Here is a 24,567-nt window from a genome sequence, read left to right on the forward strand (position 1 = left end):
ATTTAGACCATAAGTTCAATATTGAACTCTCCAAGATTACCTAGATACTTAATCAGACATGAGAAAAAATCTACAATTAATCAAATTTCCATTAATATATAGAGAAATTATTTCTTTCTTCTCTCGCCTCTTCCTCCTCCTTCTTGTTTCTTCTTTCTCTTGCTTTTTCTTTCTTCATCTCTTCTTGTCTCCTTCTTTTCCTCCTCCTCCTTCACATTCCTTTTCCCCCACTTCTATTTCTTCTTTCTCCTCCTCATATTCCCTTTCCTACTCCTCTTGTTTTCAATCTAGGATTTAAATATCAAAGGACAATGGACCAAAGAAATTATAGTTTTTCACATGGTTTTATTCTGCGGGCTTCTCTGACCATTCTAAACTGGAGATGATCCTGTCAGGAGTTGTCACCATCTTCTATTGTATCACATTGATGGGAAACACAGCCATCATTCTTGCATCTCTCCTGGATTCCCGCCTCCACACACCAATGTACTTTTTCCTCAGGAATTTATCTTTTCTAGATCTGTGTTTCACAACCACCATTGTCCCTCAGATGCTGGTCAACTTGTGGGGACCCACAAAGACAATCAGCTATGTGGATTGTGTCATTCAACTCTATGTTTACATGTGGTTGGGCTCCATTGAGTGCCTTCTCCTGGATTTCATGTCCTATGACCATTTTACAGCTATTTTTAAGCCTTTGCATTATTTGATAATCATGAACCCTTGTCTATGTCTCAAGATGATTGTCATGGTCTGGAGTATTAGTTTGGCCAATTCTGTAGTGTTATATACACTCATCATGAATTTGCCTAGTTGTGAAAACAACCTTCTTGATCATTTCTTGTGTGAGTTGCCAGCTATGGTCAAGATAGCTTGTGTAAGCACAGAAACAGTAGAAATGTCTGTGTTTGCTTTAGGCATTATCATTGTCCTCACATCTCTCATCCTTATCCTTATATCCTATGGCTACATTGCCAAAGCTGTGCTAAAAATGAAATCTAAAGCTGGCCAATACAAAGCAATGAATACCTGTGGATCTCATCTCACTGTTGTGTCCATGTTCTATGGAGCTATTATCTACTTGTACCTACAGCCAGGTAACAATGCTTCCAAGGACCAAGGAAAGATCTTTACCCTCTTTTACACCATCATCACTCCAAGTCTCAACCCCCTCATTTACAATTTAAGGAATAAGAACATAAAGGATGCACTGAAGAAGCTGATGAGAGTTCACCATGAAGCTGGGAAAGTAAAGAGACATTTGAAGAGATCTATATTAGAATAAATAAAGAAATGAAATGTGTTTTCTAATTGTCTTTAATTTTTATGGAGTTAAGTAATCCTTAGATCATAGTGATGAATTAACATAATACTTCTTATTTGCAAACATTTTATTAATGCAAGCAATGTTGTAACATACTACTTAGTTTTTGTGCCTTTAATCATGGGCATATGTATAGGATAAAAGGTCATTAATAATTTATATTTTTACTTTACATAAAAGAAAAATGTAAATAAATGAATTTTCTTCTCAAGCCACATAGAAGCAACTTCAATTATCTAGTTTTGTATTTTAAATGCAATGCATAATCATCATAAAGACCTGCACACACAGTTTCATATAAATTTTGGTTTGTATGTTAAGTAATAAAATATTAATAATTACTTTGCATATTAAGTCTTTTCTGATATTTACTTTTATATTTATATTTTTGGGGGGTTCAGACAATAAATTCTATCAGCTGGTAATTATCTTAAGCACTTTGTGTAAATTTTTCTCTTCAGTCAATGAAAGTTGACATTAATATCTTGAGTAAAGCATCTTTGTAATTTAAGTCTTTAACTTCTGTATCATGATAGATATCGTGGAAGAATATTTCATGATAGTAATAAGAAGATATTTATCAAAGACTTTTTAAAGGTGACAGCCCAAACTAATTCTGTTCTCCATTATTTGTGAAACTTTATTATATGAATATCCTAACATTTTCAGAAAGAGAGTATTACTAGTTTGAAACCAGTTAGGCTTTTAGTATATATTTATGGAATAAGAAAATTAATGTGAATTAATGCAGTATTATTTTTATAGTGTAATTTTATAAAATGATACTATTGATTTCCATTTATGATAATAAATGATTTTGGGGGGAGGGTTGGAAAACTGTGCTAACTTTTAAACTCTTTTTTTCTATGATCTGATACCTATCTCTAAAAGTTAATAATTATATTCAATCTAGATAGAGTTCATCAGATACATTTCTAGAATATAAAAGTAACCTAACATTTTATTCTCTACACTATGTATATTTTAACATGTGTTCTTATTCTTTTTTGAGGGGCGGTGGTAGCATACTGGGGATTAAACCAAGGGGTGCTTAACAACTGAGCCACATCCGCAGCCTTTTATTTTTTTTTTATTTTGAGACGTTGTCTCGCTAAGTTGTTTAGGTCCTCAATAAGTTGCTAAGGCTCACCTCAAATTTATAATCCTCCTGACTTATTTTCCCAAATCACCTGTTCTGACTCCAAGATTTAAAAGCAATGATAGGTGACATATCATTTATAAACTTCAGAAACTAAGTAAACTAAAATAAATTACTTATATACATATGGGAGAACATTACATTTTATAGTATCTTTTTTCCTGGATGCTAGTTTTGTTTTCTTTTTGGTTTGTCTCTGTGGCATTTACTATGCAAAATATAGCATTCTTAGTGTTATGGTTTGGATCTAGAATGTACACCAAAAGGTCATATGTTGAAGATTTTGTTCCTAATGCAGCAAGGTCTATAAGTGGAGCTTTTGGAAACCGCTTGGATCATGAAAGCTTGGATCTCATAAGTGGATTAATCCACTTAATGAATTAATAATCTGAATGGATTATTGGGAGGAGTACTTAGCTGAAAAAAGCAGGAATATCCTGGAAGTATTTTTTGCATCCAGTCCCATTTATGTTCTCCCCCAAACTATTTTCTTCCTAGCTTCCATGAGCTGAGCAATTTTTCTCAGCCAAGCCCTCCACCATGATTATTTTGCCTTGGATCAGTTGACCATGCACAGAAACTTCTAAACTGTTAGCCAAAATAAATCTTTTCTTCTTTAAGTTGTTTTTCTCAGGGATTTTAGTGACAGTGATGAAAAACTTACAATACTACTTTGTTTTCCCTAAATTAATGTATATATCCAAACAATTTCATTAAATTACAATAAATTCTTTAAATATAATGAGCTTTGAGCTTATACAAGTAAGCTCATTGGTGGTTCTATAAATTAATATGCCTTGCCTCATGCTTGTAGAAAAATATATATCCTAAAAAGGCTAAGTAGAATTATAAATAATAACAATAATAATTATTCTCTATACTGTGGAATTGCTCTTCTGATCATGGCTCACATCATTATTTATGAAAATTTACCTCACTTGCTCTAGCTCATCTAAAGTCAATGGTCTATTATGACTTGGTCAATATTCATGAAGGTGTGCAAAGTGCCACAGGAGTAAGAAAACATTGTGCCCATATTTGACCATGATGTGCTATAAAAATGTGTAAAATTAATATTTGCCAGAAAATAAGTGTCATGACAGCTGTCCTTGCCATGATAAAGGGGAAAAAGATGAAAAGGAACACAGGAAGAGAAAAAATAGGGAGAGAAAGAATGAATAAAGAAAAAAGTATGAAAGAAACATTAGAACAGGATGCAGGAGACCAGAATTTCAATTTTATTTTACCTTGAGAAAAACAATAACTCATATTCTCAAGGATTTGTTTTCTTAAATTTAATGTCAATTACTAAAACAACTTTTCTATTTTTCTGTCATGTTTTTCACTGTTGCTATATTTGGCTTCACTATCTTTTCTTTCATATTGACTAAAAGCCATCCAGAACAACTGGTAAAGAAGACCTATTGTGGGAAGGCTTTCTGATTTGTGACATTGCTGGGATTCTAGGCTCACTCTTGAAGCCAGAGATGCTCTTAAAGTAAGCACTAACAAATATTACAGAATTAAATTAATTTTTTGCTTCCTGTTTCCTCTACTGTAAATTAAAATCAAGCATTACATAGGAGGACACAGGAACAAAGATACCAGCTTTTTATGTTGGGAAAACCAACATTGTATGATACCATTGGAGGTCATCTTCTGCTAAGCTACCTAAATGCTAAACTTGGGACTAATTACAGATCAAAGATTCTTCAGAGTAGTAGTACATAAATCCAAATTAGAGAAAATTTAAATATTTTGGGGAGATAACATGGCACTTGAGATGCTTTAAAAATTATCTAAGATCTGAATTTGGCAGAGAAGATCTACATTAAGAAAGTGGCAAAGTCACAGAGGCTTAAAAACCAGCATAGACATAATTAAAACAAAGAATATAAGTAAATAGCCTCATGGAAGTAAAATGGGTTGTCAAATGAAGACTAGATTAAATAATCAATAAGTGAGGATGTAAAAACTGCCTGTTGTAGGGCTGGGGTTGGGACTCAATGGTAGAACCCTTGCCTTGCATGTGTGAGGAACTGGGTTCGTTTCTTAGCACTGCATATAAATCAATAAAATAAAGGTTGATCAACAACTAATAAAAACATTTTTTAAAAAATGCCTGCTATGTGGTAGGCACTACGAAAAGTTACCTCATGCTATTGAATTCTATATGGATAATGTCAGAGAACTATGATTTTGTGATAACAAAGAGAATATGATAAAGAAGGAATATATTATTACCCAATCCTCTTTCCATTGGCATCATTTATTAATCACTCAAGGAGTTATGGCTGAAAACAATTCCAAAAAAGAAAGAATTGAATAAATTTCCTTGAATACCAATGAAACCAAATGTCATGAGAAACTTACTATACATAAGGTGGTTTTATGTAAATAAACTAATGAACTCACATGAATTTTCAAGTATGTTTACCTATTGAATTTCTGTGAAGAAATGTTCAAATATATCTGGCTATTATATGTACATATAACATTTTTATGTTATATAATATCTATTATATATGATATATACTTGATTCTATATGTGGTATATGGTTATATGGCTCATGATTATATAAAATACCATTATATAATGTTTATATTACATATTATATATTATATATGCTACATAGACCATATATAATATGATATATATATCATATCATATATATATGATCTATATCTATATCTATATCTATATCTATATCTATATCTATATCTATATCTATATCTATATCTATATATATATATATATATATATATAACAGAAAGCCCTTGGAAACAATATATACAAATATATACATTTATTTATAGTATATATAATATTATATATGTGTATATCTATGTTATATATATATATGCTATACATAATATATAGATAGTATATACACTATAGAAGAAATATATTATTATTTATTGAGCTCAAGGTTAATTTATACTTCTTTATTTTAATATATAACTTTGCATTTTGGTGCCTGTGAAATATGTTAATATGATCAAATATTAGGATGCTCAATCACATTAACTTTTAAGTAAATTGCTTTAAGTACTAAACATTGTTCATGTTGACAGTATGACATATTGAAAGTATCATAATAAATTTTAAGAATAAAGTCTTTGGAAGCCATTTTCTAGTTAGAGAGAAACTTTGATACATGAATAAATCTCTGCAGCCAATGTTTAAGATTTATTTCAGATATCTCAGATTATATGAGATTTAATCCTCTTCAATAAATAATTATGATTATAAATCCCCAAAAAGTTGATGTTGCAATACTATATTAGATATTTTATATAAAGAGAATATAAATAAATTATGAATATTCTACAAAATAATTATTTCTCACAGAGTTGTTTCAAAAATATTCCCATTCTCCTACTACAGATCCTTCAGTGATTGGCTAGTAAATTCTTTCTCATTACAACAATTTGAAATCACAGACAAGTCTAGTTAAATATTTTGAGTCACCAAATTCTGAAAAATTGAAGACAATTCCTACCCTAAAACTTAAGAACAAACACAGACCTTGGGACTAGTCCACCATGGGACTTAGTCTCCAGTTAGAGGAAAATGTCTTCATATGCTGATGGTGAAAGTTTTAATATAAGGAAAAATAAATTTCATTGTCACCAAATGTATAGCCATATAGTAACATAAAGAAGTATAAATTAACCTCAGGTTCAATAAATAAACATTATCTATGAGTCAGCTTATGCACCACAATGATATCATTTACCCCAATTATACTTATGAAAGTGGTACAGCTAGAAAAACATTGGAAATGGTTTCTTGCTTTTCTCATGAGTTAAATATTACAAACTTGATTCATTTTTCCCCAAGTAAAAGTTTCACAGTTTTGTTCTACAAATATAATTTTTTCAACTTCTTTGCTATCTTCAGTTCACTTTAACTCACAAACTTAGTTGTGTCACCTTGAGCATGTTACTAACTTTCTCTGAATCTTGGGTTCCACATCTGACACTGATATAATAAATACTGAGTAAATATGAAAAGCAAATAAGAAATATGTATATATACACACACACACATAAAATACATGTGGGTGGCCTTCATGGGCAGTTAGTAAATAATCTTCTATTTACCTATCGTCATAACATGCACACACTGGTTAAGAAAAAAAATAATTTTTCAACTCTGTAAATTAGAGAAATAAATTATCATGAAAATATGAGAATTTTCATGAATTTTGTTGTTGGGAGTCACCCTGGCTCCAAAGACTAACTTCCCCATCCCCCAAGAAGAGCTGTCCAATGGTGAGCCCTGCTGGCTCACATGATTCTTACCCACCAATCAGACTAGCCTTGCTGGCTCACCTGATCCTTACCCACCAATCAAAAAGCACCCCATGCTAACTGTCAAATCACCCCCGGCTCTATAAATATGCAGAGCTGTTCCTCAATAAATGGGCATTTTCTCCAATGACGAGCCTTGTTTGTTCTTTCATTGGTGCTGAAACCATGCAGAAACCTGGGAAGGCGGAATGCCTCACTGCTCGAGGGCCCCCTCTCTCAAGGCTTGCTGTCCTCATCCACTCTTTTTTTTTCTTTTTTTTCTAATATTTTCATTTTTTATTGGTTGTTCAAAACATTACAAAGCTCTTGACATATCATATTTCATACATTAGATTCAAGTGGGTTATGAACTCCCATTTTTACCCCAAATACAGATTGCAGAATAACATCGGTTACACATCCACATTTTTACATAATGCCATATTAGTAAGCGCTGCTACTACTCGCACAACACTGGCTCTTCAGTAGGTGAGCTCCCCTATCAGATATCCAACTTCAGACGGCATATATGCAGGGGCTTTGACCATGATTGTCTGGCAAACCTCTGACGCCCAATCTGGAGAAGAGAACACACCCCGCCACGACCTTCATGGTCACAGTGGACTCTCTGGAACCCGGTCCTGAGGGGTGGAAGAACAGGCATCTCTCTCTCTCTCTCTCTCTCTCTCTCTCTCTCTCTCTCTCTCTCTCTCTCTCTACCACTCTTGTCCCTCTCCTGACCATGAGGGCCTCTTCTTCCCTCCTTGCAGACTCCCCCTTATTAAATTCTGCACACAATCAAAGTCAATGGCCCCCAGGAGGATCCCTAGATCCTGCAATTCTCAGAGATCTATTTAACTTCTGTGAGTGCTTGAAAAAGTGGAAGGAAATGTTGAGGCTTTTTCTCTTTTTCATTGTCACCCCTACCTATCCAGCAGAGGAACCTCCTCCCTATCAACCTCCTCCATCAGCTCCCCCTGCTCCCCCTGACACCTTTAGTCCCCCCAAAACTAGGTCCCACTCCCTAGTTCCACAATCCATGGCCCCTTTAAGAGAGGTTGCTGGACCTGAGGGCATTATCCGGGTACATGTTCCATTCTCTATGAATGACCTCACACAACTAGAGTGAAGGTTGGGCTCATTCACCACAGAAGAGAGTTTCAATGGGTCCTCACTTATATGTTATTGGCTAATACTCTCCTTCTTGAGGAATGTACCAGAGTCTGGGAACTTGACAGAGCCCATGAGGATGAAACTCACTGAGTTAATCCAAATCACCCTCTGGGGCCACTTGCTGCCCCAGAATAAATTCCCGACTGGGATTATAATTCACAAGCTGGCACACAGAGTAGGGACTGATTCTCCGTATATATTATTGCTGGGCTCAAAAAAGTGGCACTTAAGGCTGTCAATTTCCAAAAATTACAAGAGACCCCATCGGAATTTCTGAATCAGCTTACAAAAGCCCTTTAGCAGTAAACAAAATCCCAAAACCCCAGATGTTCAGCATGTCCTTTTGACATATTTCCTCTCACAGAGCTACCCCGACATCTGGGCCAAACTAAAAATGTTCAAACAAGGCCCTGCCACCCCCCAGATTGAAAAATTTCAGATGCTTGCCCAGGCCCTACAGGGTGCTTCCTTGGGTCACCGCCCATCACCAACCCCCCCCCCTCGACTCCCCGGGTGCCTGCTTCAAGTGTGGCAAGGAGGGACATTGGGCCAAGGCATGCCCTGCACCACACACTCCATGTACTCCATGCCCTAAATGTCAACAACAAGGTCATTGGGGCTCTGACTGTCCTAGATCCCGAAGAGGCCTATGGCCACGGAACCCTCTGACCTTCTGGGTATGGCAATCAATTAATGGTGCCTTGGGTTCTTGTCCCTGTCTGTAATTATTAATAAACAAGAACCCAGGGTGCGGATTCAGGTGGATGGATGCAAGGTTGATTTTCTCCTTGACACCAGGGCTACCTTCTCAGTCCTGACACAATTCTGGGGGCAAACAGTGCCATCCACCTCTCCTATTGTCGGAGTAGGAAGAAAGATCATCTATCCAAGAAAGACTCCCCTATTACTCTGTTCCATAGGCAACTTCCCATTCTCTCATATAATCCTAGTTATGCCCCAATGTCCAGTTCCTTTACTCAGCTGAGATATTCTCTCTAAATTCAATACAACAATCAACATATGGGCTCCTGGCATCAGTCAGGCCCCAGAACCAGCCTGTTCTTCTCTGGCCCTTTTGGCAGAAGACTGGCCATCCTGCTCCACTTTTGAGGCTGACATGAAATACCATACTAATCTGGTTGACCTGATTGTATGGGATACCCACACCCCTCTACCATTTCCTGCCCACCAGTTTAACATTCATCTCAAAGATCCTAACACCTTCCCCAATCAGGTTCAATACCCCCTGTCCACAAAAGCTCTTCTGGTCCTACAACCTATTATTCAGGACATTCTTAGCAAGGGGTACTTCAGTCCTGCTCATTCCCCTTACAATACTCCCATACTAATGGTAAAAAAGCCTAACAAGTCCTACCTATGACTCATCAACATCTCTGTTAGGCCCATACATCCTTTGGTTCCCAACCCATACACCCTGTTGTTTCAGATCCCCCACACTGCCACCCACTTCTCAGTCATAGATTTAAAGGACATATTTTTGCCATTAACCTGGACTGTACTTCTTCAGGGATTTCAAGATAGTCCACACCTCTTTGGACAAACCTTGGCCTCCGACCTCCAATCTTTCACCCCCAGTGCCCCGAATCCTCCCTCTTACAATATGTTGATTATTGTCCTGCAAATCTCTTTGCCCACCTGTGGGGAGGAAAGCAACCCACCACAACCTTTAAGACTATGGTGGCCCTTAGGGACTCCTTCTTTGGGCAGATTCGAAAGTCCTAGTCCTCTCACCTTAAGACTCGGCCGCTAGAGAGATGCTTACCCTCCCTTCCCTCTCCCCTCTTTCTGGCCCTGGGAGTACCCAGCCTCTCCAGAAGGGGTCCTGAAAAGCCTTGGCCAAGGTCTTCCATGGCTCTGGCTCCATCCAGGAGGAGAGCTTTGACTGTCAGGATTCGGTGACAACAAATCTCTGCAGCTCGAACCTGCCACTTAGGCACTCCTTATTTTTTGGCTCTAGCAGGGACAGCCCTTTTGCCAATAAATCATTTTCCTCCTTTTGTGCATCCTCTTCCCTCCTCTTTACATGGGTAATGTATCCTCTCTGCTGGTTGACTCTCCCCTACAATGCCTCTTGGATCAAATGTAGCACCCAGGCCTGGCCCACTTATCCCTTAGACAACCAAAGCAGATGGCCCCTTTTTGCATCCCTGGATTCCTCCATTCTAAGGGATCTCTTCCAGGCTTTCTTCTTGCTCCAATCCAGTCCTGCTCTCTGCACCTCTTGTAAACCTCTACAAATTTTTCTACCCATCCAAAGGGCACTCAACAGATGACACAGTTTTCCTACTTAATTTCTTGGCCTTAAAGGGATATTGGGCCTCTCCACAAAAGGCCCAAATTGCATGTATCTAGGGTTCTCTATCTCTCAAGGGATAAAGGCCATTACAGTAGACAGAAAACAGTTTATTGTGTCTATACCTACACCAAACACCAAAGACGACTCTCCTTGGGTTTGGCTGGGTACTTCAAGGCCTGGATTACTTTTGAATTTCTCCCTCCTCGCCAGGTGCTATATAATCTAGCCAAGGGCCCCCAAGATGAACCTCTACTCTAAGTGGTAGGGAAGCCCTTTAAAAAGGCCCTCCTCTGGGCACTCACCCTGCATCTCCCCGACCTCTCCCAACCCTTCACTCTCTATGTACATGAAAAACAGGGACAAAGTCTGAGTGTTCTGGGTCAGAAATGTGGTCCACATTTGCATCAGTGGCATACCTATCCAAACAGCTTGACCCTACTGTCAGGGGCTAGCCCCCATGCCTCAGAGCCCTAGTAGCAGCCCATTACCTCCAGAAAGAAGCACACAAGCTTACCTTTGGCACCCCACTAACCATCTCACCATCTAAAGGATTTCCTCACTTACAAGGGGCTAAAGTCACTTCCTCCTTCCAGGGTTCTACCCCTCCTTGTTTCATTCCTTGAAACCCTGCCTCCCTCCTCCCATCTTCTTCCTTACAAGATCCTATCCATAAATGCCTGGAGGTATTAGAGACAATTTTACCCTGCCCTACCACTATTTCTGAGGGACCCCTGCTCTCTTCAGACCTCGTCTGGTTCTCAGATGGTAGCTCCTTTATACATGAAGGGGTTAAAGTAGTGGGGTATGCTGTCATTTCCCTCTAATCCATCATAGAGGCAAAGCCTCTCCCACCCAATACCACCAACCAACAAGCTGAACTCATAGCTGCAACAAGAGCATGTTAGCTAGTGGAGGGAGAAACCCTCTCCCTATATAATATGTCTTCCATATCCTGATCTCCCTCCCACACAGCTATTTGGAAAGAAAAGGGGCTATTGACCACCAGAGAGATGGCATTCATTAATTCCACACTTATTTCTGGCCTCCTACGAGCCTCCAGGCTGCCATTCCAATTGGGAATAATCCATTGCAAGACCTACCAAACTGACTCCTCCCTTACTACTATAGGGAATTCCAATGCCTATCAAGAGGCACTATCAGCCACCCTACAGAGCTTTTCCTCCTCTCTGCTACTCTTTGTTAACATCAGGAATTGGCCCAAATATCTCCAGCAACTCTTCCAGTTTCTTCACTCTCTATTCCATTCTAGTCCCCAGAGTCTCACTACTTTCCTTCACTCCTTTTTCACCCTTTCCCCACGTGAGAAGACCCTACTACAACAGATCACTTCCACTTGTCAGATCTGCCAGAGAACCAATACCAATACTCCATTAAAACCTAAACCTTTCCCTTCTCATCAGGCCCGCAGTCATACCCCAGCTGCAGACTGGCAGATTGATTTCACCAACATGCCCCGAGTAAAAAACATAAAATATCTTCTTGTATTGGTAGATACTTTTTCAGGATGGGTTGAAGCCTTTCCCACTTCTAACAAACAGGCCTCTACAGTAGTTGATCTATTGCTTACTCACATAAATCCCCCATTTCGGGATGCCCATTCTAACCAATCAGGCAATGGCCCAGAATTCACCTAGCAGGTAACTCAGGGACTGGCTCACATGATATCACTCCCTTGGCATTTTCATTGCCCTTACCACCCCCAGGCTTCCAGAAAGATTGAAAGAACTAATCAGTCCCTTAAAGAGACCCTCACCAAGCTCACCATGGAATTAAGCCTGGACTGGGTAAAGGTGCTCCCTTTGGCTTTATTGCACATTAGAACCTTGCCAAAGAAGCCTTCTAATCTCTCACCTTTTGAAGTCATATATGGCCATCCCCTCATTCCTCCCTGATTGCCTACAGAGTCCCTGCCCCTCCTCTTCCATCTACACTCTGAACTCTGGTACTATCAAGACTGGCTCCTTCCTGACCCCAGTCTCTCTCAAAACCCTACCTCCTTAACACCTGTTCAAATTGTTTACACTTGCCCACTGGGGGGAAAGCCCCCTTTAAAACCAAAATGGGAGGGTCCTGCTCAGGTGATTATGTGCACTCCCTTGGTGGCAAAACTCAAGCTATCTACCCCATGGATTCACATTTCCAGGCTTAAGCCCGGCACTCCTACACCTTCATCAGAAGAGCCAATGATCATCACCTGTCATTAAGTATTCTTGTCAATGCTCCCCCTCATTTATGGCCCTCTGGGGTCCTCTCTTTGCCCTATGTCTGAAGATTCAAGGCAAGTGACCCTAAGGGTCTCCTCCAGCCAACACCCCCTACTTGCTTGTATTTGGCCTGTAGTGGGATCATTGTGTGTTGTCCATCTGACAAACCACTTAGGTGTCCAAAGCATAGTGACCCATGAATAAGTGTGATCATAAGAAAGTACTTTACCAGTTGCCTTCTGGGCCTAAGGAGGAACATGTTTGTTTTGTTTACCCTCCCAGTTTTGTAAGAATTTCAAGTATTAGTTTTAAAAGTTGAGGTGTTTTACATAAAACCTGGAGAGAACTGACTTCTCTCAAAGGGAAATATGGTAACAATGGGCCACCATCCTCCCTTGGCCTCGTTCAGGAAAGGCAAAGAGAGAAGCAAGCTAGTACACCCAGTTAGGAGAAAGTTTGAAGAACAGCCTTAATAGAGATGGGAGGGAGCTACATTGGACTAGGAATGAAGAGTGGAATTGAGGGTGTTAGGTGCAGGACAGGCTGGTCTGAAGGGCATGCCAAACAAAGTTAGCAGCAGAATGACCTGGCTTCTCAAACTCTCTGTCTGGTTCTATATCACTTGTTTGCTTCAAGCCAAAATGCCCAAGCCCCCAATGAAGGCTGAACACTCAACCCTTCCCACACACTCAGGATTGAACACTTAACCCCCCTTGGGCCAAGAAGGCAGCTTGCAGATCCAGAGATCCCATTAGATTTGGGCTGTAAAAACTTCCTGTGCCTGTTCCTTCCCCCATCATAAAGTTCATTCAGACTCAGGTGTGTAAAATTTCTAATCAAGCTTTTAACCATCTTTTAAAAAATCAGAAAATAAATGTCTTCTGGAAATGACTTTGAAATGGAGTTGTTAGACCACCTCTAGGAGTGACAATTGTCTACTTTTGCTCAGTGAGTTAGAGGATGTAGAGAGAATTTTGACCATTAGGAGATCCTGTGCCAGGCTGGTTATAGGTAAAAGACATCATTTTTGTGTATGTGTTCTAACCACATTGTTTTGTGTGTATGTTTTGTTTATATTTATTATAGTATATGTAGTAAAAAATGCTAAGTACTTTTTGAAATGTCTAGTCTTTCTAGATGTTCTAAAGTGCCTGATAATATGTTAAAAGTATAAGTAGTAAAATATAATACATTTCATTAATTTCTTTTTGTTAAAATTCATATGAAATGATTGGGGTGGGTGGTGACAATAGCCATAATCCCTGTTGAGTACTATTCATTGTGTGCTGGTTTCCTGTAGCTCTATGGCAGTGTGCTTAAAATGAGGCAAGAGTAACCATTGTTCCTTAGGACTATGGGTTTTGCTTAATTTGCTGTGTACATAGGGTGTGTAAAGGACAAGCAAGTGCTAATCTACATTCAGTCACTCTAGATGTGAAAATTTTGCCAGTGTGTGACAAAAGTAGAATTAGTAAACAAATTTTGTCTGTTTTGTATTAAAATTCCTAGGAAAGATTGTCTTCTAAAAATTTAAGCATTATAACCCACTGGGTAAGTTAAGGACAAGAATGATCATATTTTGAAGACATTTTCAAACTAGAACCATTGTTACATGTGTGCATCTTATTCAAGACTATCATGTACATAGTGAATACATTGAGTTCTTACTTGAAATTTCTAGTCTGTCTAGATGTTTAGAAGTGCCAGATATATATTAAATGGAGAGGTAGTAGAATATCATTTTGTAAATATCTTTTTGCTAAAATTCATATGAAATATTGTCTTTTAGAAATGTAACTGTTAAATGACCTTTGTGAGAAATATAGTACTAGCTTTACTTGTGCAGTGATGTGAAGGAAATAGGAGGGAAGCAATTGCAAAAGGTAAAGCACATTTTCAGACACCAGTTTTCTGTATGTTTTGTACATTTTTTTGCTGCATATATAATGTATACAAAGGAGAAATGAGTTAAAATTTTGCAGCATCTAGTCTCTAGATATTAAAGACATTGCCAGCGTATGACAAAGTAATTAGCACATTTTGTACATTTGGTTTTGAAATTCATAGGAAATCCTTTCCTCTGAAAATGACTTCTGGATATGAATTTGTTCAGCCATCTCTAAGCATTACATATGCCTGTACTTGTTCACTGGACCAAAAGAGAAGAAGAAAGTCAGAAGGGTAAGGTTTAAGATAAAATGGTCATCTTAGATGTCAAAGAGGTTGCCAGCATATCATAAAAGTAAGAGTTTATATGTTTTATGTTAAAATTTCTAGTAAAAAAATTGTCTCAGATTATAACCATTGCTATGTGTGCAATTTATTTACCAGTGTTTTGTGCACAGTGAACAAGTTCTTATATGAAATATCTAGTCTATATACTAAGAAGTGGTTACAATATTCAAGTGTAAGTACTAGGAGAGAACTTACTGTGAAAAGTTTTTAAAAACTGTTGGGAAATACTTTATCTGGACTTTTTAAACCACCTTGACATACTATACTGTCTGTACTTATTGCACTGAGGGAGGTGGGAAAGAATAAAATGCAAAAGGTGTTTTTTAGAGTATGGTAGTAAACTTCAGCTTACACTTTGCCCTGTAACATGCATTTCATTTAATTTTGCTGTACTGTATACATTGTGTATATCCTGGACAAAGGAGTCTAATTTTATAATATTCAGATATAAACACTGTTACCAAGTGCAGCTTATTCATCATTACTTATGTACCTATTTGAAAAACTTAAATCCTTATTTGAAACATCTAGTCTTTCTAGATGTTTAGACATGTACAAATTATGTTAAAAGTTTAGGTGGTAGATAAAACATTTTGTAGATATCTGTTGCCAAAATTCTAAAAAAAATACTGTCTTTGGGAAATAGAATGATGAAAACACTTCCCTAAGCAATACACATTATATTTGTGATGGTTCAGGAAGGAAGAAGGGAAAGAAAATCCAAAGGGCTTTATACCAATGTATTTTCTGTGAAGCAAGATTGATCATTGTTCCTTATGTCTGTGAGTATTTCTTACTATGCAGTGTAAATAGTGTATATAAAGGGTAAATAAGTCATAACTTACATCTGGTCTATCTAGATGTTAAAGAGTTTGCCAGTGTATGGCAAGAGTAGAGTTAGTAAGCTAGCACACTGAGTATACTCTGTGTTAAAATTTGTAGGAAAGACTTTTCATAAAACCATATAGGAAGTGAAACTGTTAAACTTGTCATCTCTAAGCCTTAAACATGCATATATCTGACCCATAGGTTGATAAGAGATGAGGATGGAAAGCATTCTAGATCAGAATGTTCCTGTTTAGAAGACACTTTCAAATTCTAGCCTTTAAAATGATTTTTTATTCAAATCTAGCCATTTATTAGGTGTGTGAAGTTTAAATAGCTTATTAAATATGTATTGTGGGAAATTTAAATCTTTGTTGGAAACATTTATTCTTTCTAGATGTTAAAAAGTGCAAATATATAGTAAAAGTAGAGGGCAAAAGTGATGATCTTTATGTATTTTTATTATCACAAAGAATTGGTTGCCACTTAGGTGAAATGGAATTATTAAATTTGACATTTTGATTATGTTGAAGGCTCACTGGGTGGTGGGTTGCTGGGCCCCAGATTAGTTCAGCTTGTCTAGCCATTCTTATATGTGCATTTTAGTTAATATTAATGGGTATTAAAAGGATAAGTCCTAATTCCCCAAATTTATTAGAAGTAGCAAAATAATCCCTAAATTAATATCCTTTTGTTAGTTTTTGGAAGAAATGTCTTCTGTGAATAATCTTTGTTAATTCACCTCTTAGAGCTAGGCATAGTCCTGAACTTAGTCACTGAAATGATGAAGAGAAAAAAGAGAAAGGGTGAGGAGAAGTGCTCTTTGCTAGTATTTTCATATCTGAAAGACAATTTTATATTCTAACCATAGATCTACATGTGCATTTTTTGTAAAGTACTTGAGTTTAATATGCACAAAGTTCATATTCCATTTCATAACATCTAACCTTTCTAGATGTCCTGATGTGATACTGTATAATAAAAAGCAGGGCTAGTGAATTATCCAACCTGTACATACATTTTTGTTAGATAGAAAAGATGCATCTTAGATATGAATTGTTTTAACTTTGGGTAGTGTGCATCAGGACTAGTTCATTAGACTGACAGCAGAGGGTCAGAAGGAAGCCACAGGAAAACATGGGAGCAAATGATCAAGAATTTTCATTCAGATGTGAGCCATAGGTATGCTTAATTCACTGGAAACATGCATTCTTGCTAATATTTTGGTAATAGAAACCTGACAATGAACCCTTTTAGAAACATGCTGGTTATATTATGCTAGTTTGTCTCATTTTAAATAATAATAATCAAGGGAATGCATTGTTTTAGTTATAATTTGGCCAATATATCTATCTGGAGAGGCCTGTGGCCATTTCCATCTTCAGGAAAATTTTTGTTTCTAAGAAATGCAGAACTACAATTTTTCTAACACAATGGGTTGTTGTAGTGCATTTTTGGTTATCATCTGATTAATGCAGTGCTATTCATAATAGCCTAGAAATAGAATCAATCTAAGTGTCATCTACTGATGAGTCAATAAAGACATATATGTACATATAGAATGGAATACTATTCAGCCACAAGAAATGAATAAAATTTTGTCATTTACAACAATATGGATGGAACTAGAAGACATAGGTAACCTAGACATCGAACAATTAGTAATGCATGATTTCACTCACATGTGGATTCTTACATAAATTGAGAGTAGAATACTGATTACCAGAGGCTATAGAGAGTAAGGGGAAGAGAACAACAAGTCAACAATGCTGAGTTGCAGTTACATAGGAGTAATAAGTTCTAGTGTTCTTTTGCACAGTAGGGTGACTATAGATAATATATTGTATAAAAGCTAGCCTTTATCACGGGAAATGATAAAGGTTTAAGAAGATTGATATATTTACTCTTATTTTAATATGTAAAATATAAACATATAGCAAAATATCATATTATACCACATAAATGTGTACAATTTTTATGTATTAGTTTAAATAATGAAATGAAAAAAAAATAGCTATTGGAAACATTTCTCAGCACTTGACAGATCTTGATGATAGATCTTCGTAAAATAGATCTGTGTAAAATAGTTCATGTTGGAAACCAATATTTATAAAACTCACTATATTTTGCTTTTTATTTAATCCAATGTTGGTTTCATTGATAAATTCTTGTAAAGAAAAAAATGAAATATCATGTAAGAAAAATAAATATGAAAGTTTCTTACCTAAAAAGCAGAACTACCATAAGATTCAGCAATCCTGCCACTGTATTTATATCAAACAGATATTAAATCAATGTAATAATTTTCATTATGGCATTATGAACCATAGGCAAAATATAGAATCAACCTATTTTCATCTCTGGATAAATAGATTTTAAAAATGTTGCATATATATACAGAGACTACTATTTAGTTATAAAAAAGAAAGAAATTCTGTCATTTATGAATGTTATCAGAAGTGGAGGTCATAATATAAAGTTGAATAAGCTAGGCACAGAAAGATAAATAGTGCATGATATCACTTATATGAGGATTTAAAATATTGATTGTATTTTAAAAGTAGAGAGTAAAGTGGTGGTTTCCAGAGGCTGGAAAGATGTTGAAAAAAAGGTTACTAAATCTATTATTGAAAGAACAATCCAAACAATCTATTGTACAACTTGGTGACATTGTTAAAAATATATTGTATTCTTTTAAAATGCTACAATAGTGTAAATAGCCTGTTTTCACCACAAAATCAAAACTATATTAAGTAGCCATATATTAGCTTCATAGCATAATGTATATATTCTTCAACAAATTAAATCACTTTAAAAAATAAATAAAATGCAAGAAAAAATAAACAAGAGTAACAGAAAAGCAGGAAATTATCTCAATATGCATGTAAGGGAGAGTTAATGTCACCAATTTTTCCAACAGAAGATATGGCACACTCCAACTAGGATTTTGAGGGTAGTTTCACAAAGGAAGTATTTACAAAAGTAGGAGGAAGACTGAGAAATACCTATAAGAGGATCCTAAGTGTGTATTTTATAAGCACTACCGATATAATAGCAAGATTGGGGATCCTGGTTGCAAACCAAAGCTTGAAATAGCAAAAACAAGAAATAGTGTTGAAAACCAGAAAGAGAGAATATCTGAACTTACACAGGCACCTCCAGCATTTATGTCCTTTTGTTGCGCAACAAAGCCAGTTTTAAATATTCAGCTGAGAAAGAACTAAGAGAGTATACCCACAGCTAGCTGTTCTTGAGTATCAAAAATTACTCATGTGTTGATGACTCCCATCAGTTAAACCTGATCAGAAGCCAGATATGAAAGTATCCTCTTGATGTAACACTAGGGGAACAACACAGTACAGAATATTAAACAAAATATATATGTAAGACCATTATTTAGGACTGAGTTCCTGCATGTGGCCCCAGAAGATCAGACCAAGCCAAAATGGAACCATTAATGCTGAATAACATATAGTCAAACAGGCCCTTTAAAAAAGCAGATAGATTAAAAAAAAAAAGAACTGTTTTCCCTAAAAATAGGAGATTATGGCCTACTCAAGTCAGTGTAATAAGGAGGTTCCCTCTGTTTTTACAAGAAAAAAAAAAGAGAAGGAAAAGGAAAAAAAGAAAAAAAAAGAAAAGAAACCTGAAAAAGAGAGATGACATCTACCAATCGGCTTACTCTAGTGTTAATTATTTGGTCCCCATCTTGCTAAATTTTGTTCGGCGCTCACCTTCTGTTTTGGAGAAAAGAAGCTGCCCATATTCATGAATTATGAATAAAAGTCAGTTACACATGACAAAGTTTGTAGGAAAGAAAAAAGAGACTGAGAAATATTTATATATACATATATACATTTATATATATATATATATATATATATATATATACATGGCATAAAACATACACTAGTATGACATTAGTGATTACCTTTAGAAAGAGAAGACAGATTACATACCATTGGAGACAGTAGTCAGAGGGAAAGTTTGTCATTTGTCTGTCCTATTCAATGTCTTTGCTTTTGTTTGTTTTTTTTTTCTAAATGATGTATAATACATGTAATTTTTTAAAATCTGAATTTTCTCTATGCATGTGACTAATATATGAAGAGAAAAAGAGCAGACAGTACAAAGATAGAAAATCAAAATTATATCTTTTTGTTAGAGAAACAAATATTGTGAAGTTTTTATTTAAATATTTCTTGAATACTTCTCATTGGAAAAAACACCTTTTTCTTGTCTTTCAAACTCATTTTGTGCTCCTTTACTATTGCTACTAGAAATAATTAAATCTAGGTGACCTGTTGTAAGAATTAATGAAGTAAGAGTCAATAAATTCCCCTGAATCATTTATTTAACCTATCTCTAATCTAATTATATCCTCGTTCTTATTATTTGTTTATATTTAATTGTATTCCATTTGAAATTATTTTTCAGGTTTTTGGTTAATTGAATAAGTTCACTGTAAACAAATTTGACTACAGAGAGCCTGACACCCAACCTCAGGTAAGTAGGTAATTAACCGTACAAAAGAAGCATTTCCATAGAGAACTCTGTCCCCCAAACTTTTCTCTGATCTCTCTCACCTGGGAGAAGGACAAATTAATGATCTATGTAATGCTCAAGAGTTTTCATGAATAGCATGTAAATAGCATGCTCAGGAAGCACTCTGAATATTTTTTACTTTGTCTTCTTAACCTAGGCTTTTTTCTTTGGCACCTGCATCAACAGACAAATTAACTTCTCTGAAGCTAATAGTTAAATATGCATCTGTAAACTAAAGTTTCTCTGTCCTCTCAAAATTTAAAAACTCAAGTATACCTTCTCACATTTCCTTTATATTGAAGAATATAAAAAAAATAGTAAGTAAAAGACACTTGTTTTCAGAGGAGGTTGGAATGTGTGTACATCACAGTAACCAACACACATATGAAAGGCAGAGTGTATTTTGTTTCAGGAATACTTTCCTAACTTTTGGAAATACTTGGCTCTTTGAACTAGACTAGACTTGCAATTAATGTCTCTCCTAGACTCTCTTTTAAATTGATGGCAAAAGCATAAAACAAAGATATTTCTGATAGATATTGATTGAAATATGAACCTTTCAATCAAAACCTTAATATTTCAATATCAATAAATTTTAATATATGTTCAAAATTTCATGGATTGACTTATCCATATGTTTCAATCAGAGTTTCTTTTTGTTATCTTCTCCCTACAAAGCTAAACAGTACTTGCAGGAGTAAATTAAATAATGTATAGGATGGGATAAAAATTAAGTAAAACAAGATATACTAGAATGAAAATGAGGGGGTAGATACAAATATAACATCAACAGGTATACAGTCTAACAACTTACCTAAATGTCTTTAAATATTTGTGCATAAATATATTCCCATATAGTGAAATATGGATTAAAAAATCACTGGAAGTACAAGATCCAAAAGTCATAGAATCCAAGTGTTAAAAGTAAAGAAATGTAGAAAAGATGAGAGTCCTATGGATAGAATTAATGACCTTAAATTATACTGCAGAGTGATAGTTGCATGGATTAGGCATATCTGCTATTCTGCCCCTAAGCAAATATACAGAAAAAAAGAAGGGGCTACAGAGTGTGCACTATTCACAGTCAAAACCATACTTAATAAAGAGAAAATATGAACAAAATCCAAAATAATACAAATTTATAAAGTTGCAGAAAGCATACTGGATGGATGATTGTCATCAGATTCTAACATAATAAATTATGAAAAAATTCCTAGAGGACCAAACTGAAAATTCCTCTTTAAAAAATTGAAGAATGGAGCACATTTCAATAAATACTTTTTTGACACTGAAAAAGAAAAAGAAATAATTGAAGAATGGTTCATGGTAGAAAATGATACAGAGTGACTATTACAATGCTTCATTAATAGAAAACATGTATCTTATATTACAATTATTTAATAATGTGGGTGGACTGAAATTTTTAGAAAATTTGTTTTATCAATATGATAATTCTGACTGTGCTTATTTCACATCCCTTCCACACCATGGAATTTTTATTTGAAAGAAAATTTGGGCCCAGAGATGTTCCTAAATTTTCTGTGCTCCTATAATATTTTGAGTAATATAACCAAACAAATGGTAAGGCCATACTAATTCAGAAAATACCTTGCATGACAGATGTTTATTTATTTACTTATTTTTAAATCTTTAAATTCCAAATTTATTGTCTTGATATCTCACAACCTCATTAAAGGCATTGATTACATTTTGAAAACTGTACTTTGTAACCCTGAGAATTGTACCTTGAAATTACTAATTGACTGACATTAAGATCACAGTCTTAATGTTGATGCTGGGATGCTATCCCAACTACCCCTCTCTATATACGTTTCTTACAGAACACTATGGTAGAGTGTGGATTTATAAAATCCACAATATGAAATCAAAACCTTCATTACCTAATTTATCTCTCTCAACATAGTGTTTTACTCAGCTTGTTGACTTTGTTGTTTTCAATATACACTTCAGCCAAAAATATAAAGAAATATGTCTTGGAAACATAAAATAACTTGTATATTTAAAAATATCTCTGGGCCTGAATCAGGATATTGACTTTTCTCCTGCAACAGTTAATGTGAAAATGTATTTGTAGTTACTTATCATTACTGGGTCTCTGGGACCTGTCCAAACTATTTTATTAAAACTAAGTGCTAAAGTTTCTTGATAAATGAAACACTTCTATAAGATGGACAGATTGTCTAAAACACAATATGAAAGAACAAATATTGAAAGTCTGAAGTAATAGTTATGCAAGGAAGAAGCACACATAAATTCTTTTTTGCCAATTTATTTTTTAATTTGTTCTTTTTAGATATACATAATAGTAGAGTGTATTTTGACATATTACACATACATGGAGTATAACTTTTTCTTAGTAGGATCACATTCTTGTGATTGTACCTGATGTTAGGTTTTATTGGTGGTATACTCACATATGAATATAGGAAAGTTATGTCTGATTTATTCTAGTGTATTTCCTATTACCACTCCCTTCTCTTCATTCCCCTTTGTCTAATCCACTCAGTTTCTTTCCCCCCCCCCACTCACACACCATTGTGTGTTAGTATCCATATATCAGAAAATACATTCAACTTTTGGTTTGGGGGGGATTGGCTTATTTCACTGATCATAATAGTTTCCAGACCCATCCATTTACTGGCAAAACATAAAGTCATTCATTTTGAGAGCTGAGTAATATATCATGGTATATAAATACCATATTCTTTATCCATTATACTGATGATTGTGTATTGAGCCTCTGTAAACATTGATGTGGCTGTGTCACTGTTGTATGTTGATTTTAAGTCTTTTGCTACATAACAAGGAGTGAGATAACTGGATCAAATGGTAGTTCCATTCCAAGTTTTCTGAGGAATCTCCATACTGCTTTCCACAGTATCCCAACAGCAATTGTATGGTTGTACATTTTCTCCATATCCTCACCAACATTTCTGTTACTATGCAAATTATTGAGCATGGTGAAATTTTTGTTGTTGAGCCTTCACACACTCAGTTTATGCCTAAATAACTGATGTTAAAGGTGCTTGATTTGTTGCTCAATTCCAAGAAGCTAGTAGAGATTGGATTAAATCCAAAGACTTCTCACTCCCTATGGAGATAGTAAAACTATTCAACCAACTTGTTAGAATATGATGAGCCTATTATGATAATTCTTAGAACTTCTCCTTATTCTACTGTCACTACCTTGATATTCTACTCTTCCTAAGATTTCTGAAATGTTGCAACACAGCCTGTGAACAGAATTCATGTGACTCCATGACTCTATGCTATAGTTACTCTACCAGACACCTGGAGATAAAACTACTAAATTTCATTGTAACAGCTTCCCCAGATGCTTTTTATGCTGGAAAAAAACATTGAAAATCACTGTCTGGAGGTTTCCCCAGCATAGTCACTTCTACTTGTTATTGAATTTTCAGCATCAGGTGATTATTACTGGCTGCCTTTTTTTTCAAAGGAGGAAATTGTTCCATAATGTTTAGCTATTTTTTTTAATGTAACTACCATTTCTTAAAGTGTCTTAAAGGATAGAAATTTAGTCACCTAGTGATAGAACTTTGCCTTTTTTCCTCCAAGAATTATTGCACACCATCCTTTATAATTGTATGGTCAATATGTGGTTATGCTTTTTAATTCCTTATAACTCTTTCTAAATTTTTGCTGCTTCCTTATTATAAGTGAAACAAACTGAAGAGCATGATAATAATTAATGAAAGCAATCCTGAAGAGTTTATTCTACCAGGCTTTGTGGACCTGCCTTGGATATAGTTTTCTCTATCCATTATTCTTCTCATAACATACCTCCTGACTTTGATGGGAAACATTGCCATTGTTCTGGTGTCCAAACTGGACCCTAGTCTCCACAGCCCCATGTATTTCTTCCTCACCAACTTCTCCTTTTTAGACATGTGTTACACCACAAGCATTGTGCCTCAGATGTTATTTAATCTGGAAATCTCTGAGAAGAGCATTAGCTATATTTGGTGTATAATTCAGCTATACATCTTCCATATAATGGGGGCGGGCACCGAATATCTGCTCTTGGCTATCATGTACTTTGACTTCTATTGGCCATCTGCAGGCCTGCACTACACCCTCATCACAAATCAATGCACTTGCATCTTAGTAGTATTCATTAAGTGGCTGACTGGAGTGATGTTTGCTTTCTCAGAGGCCACTCTTACATTACAATTGCTGTTGTGTGGTGTCAATAAACTGGATCACTGGTTGTGTGAGATTCCAGTTCTAATACACACTGCCTGTGATGAAAAAAAGGCTTGCACTATCTGTGGTGTATATTTTTTTAAATAGCTGTTCCTCTATGTTTAATTCTTGCCTTTTACAATAGCATCGGACATGCTGTTTCTAAGATTACATATTCTGAAGGAAGAAAAAAAGCCTTTGGTACATGTTTCTCTCATTCCAGTTTCACTATTTTATGGTC

At 35.7% G+C, this 24,567-nt stretch overlaps 1 protein-coding gene across 1 annotated transcript; it reads left to right on the forward strand.

Moving 5' to 3' along the window:
* Positions 1–311: 311 nt before the first annotated feature.
* Positions 312–1,285, forward strand: LOC101956826 (olfactory receptor 2W1-like). Its single transcript, XM_078018557.1, is given in 2 exon segments — positions 312–351; positions 354–1,285. Coding segments are annotated over 2 exon segments (972 nt in total).
* Positions 1,286–24,567: the final 23,282 nt, after the last annotated feature.

Source organism: Ictidomys tridecemlineatus, chromosome 8, assembly GCF_052094955.1.
Source record: "Ictidomys tridecemlineatus isolate mIctTri1 chromosome 8, mIctTri1.hap1, whole genome shotgun sequence".
In the NCBI taxonomy this organism is placed as follows: Eukaryota; Metazoa; Chordata; class Mammalia; order Rodentia; family Sciuridae; genus Ictidomys; species Ictidomys tridecemlineatus.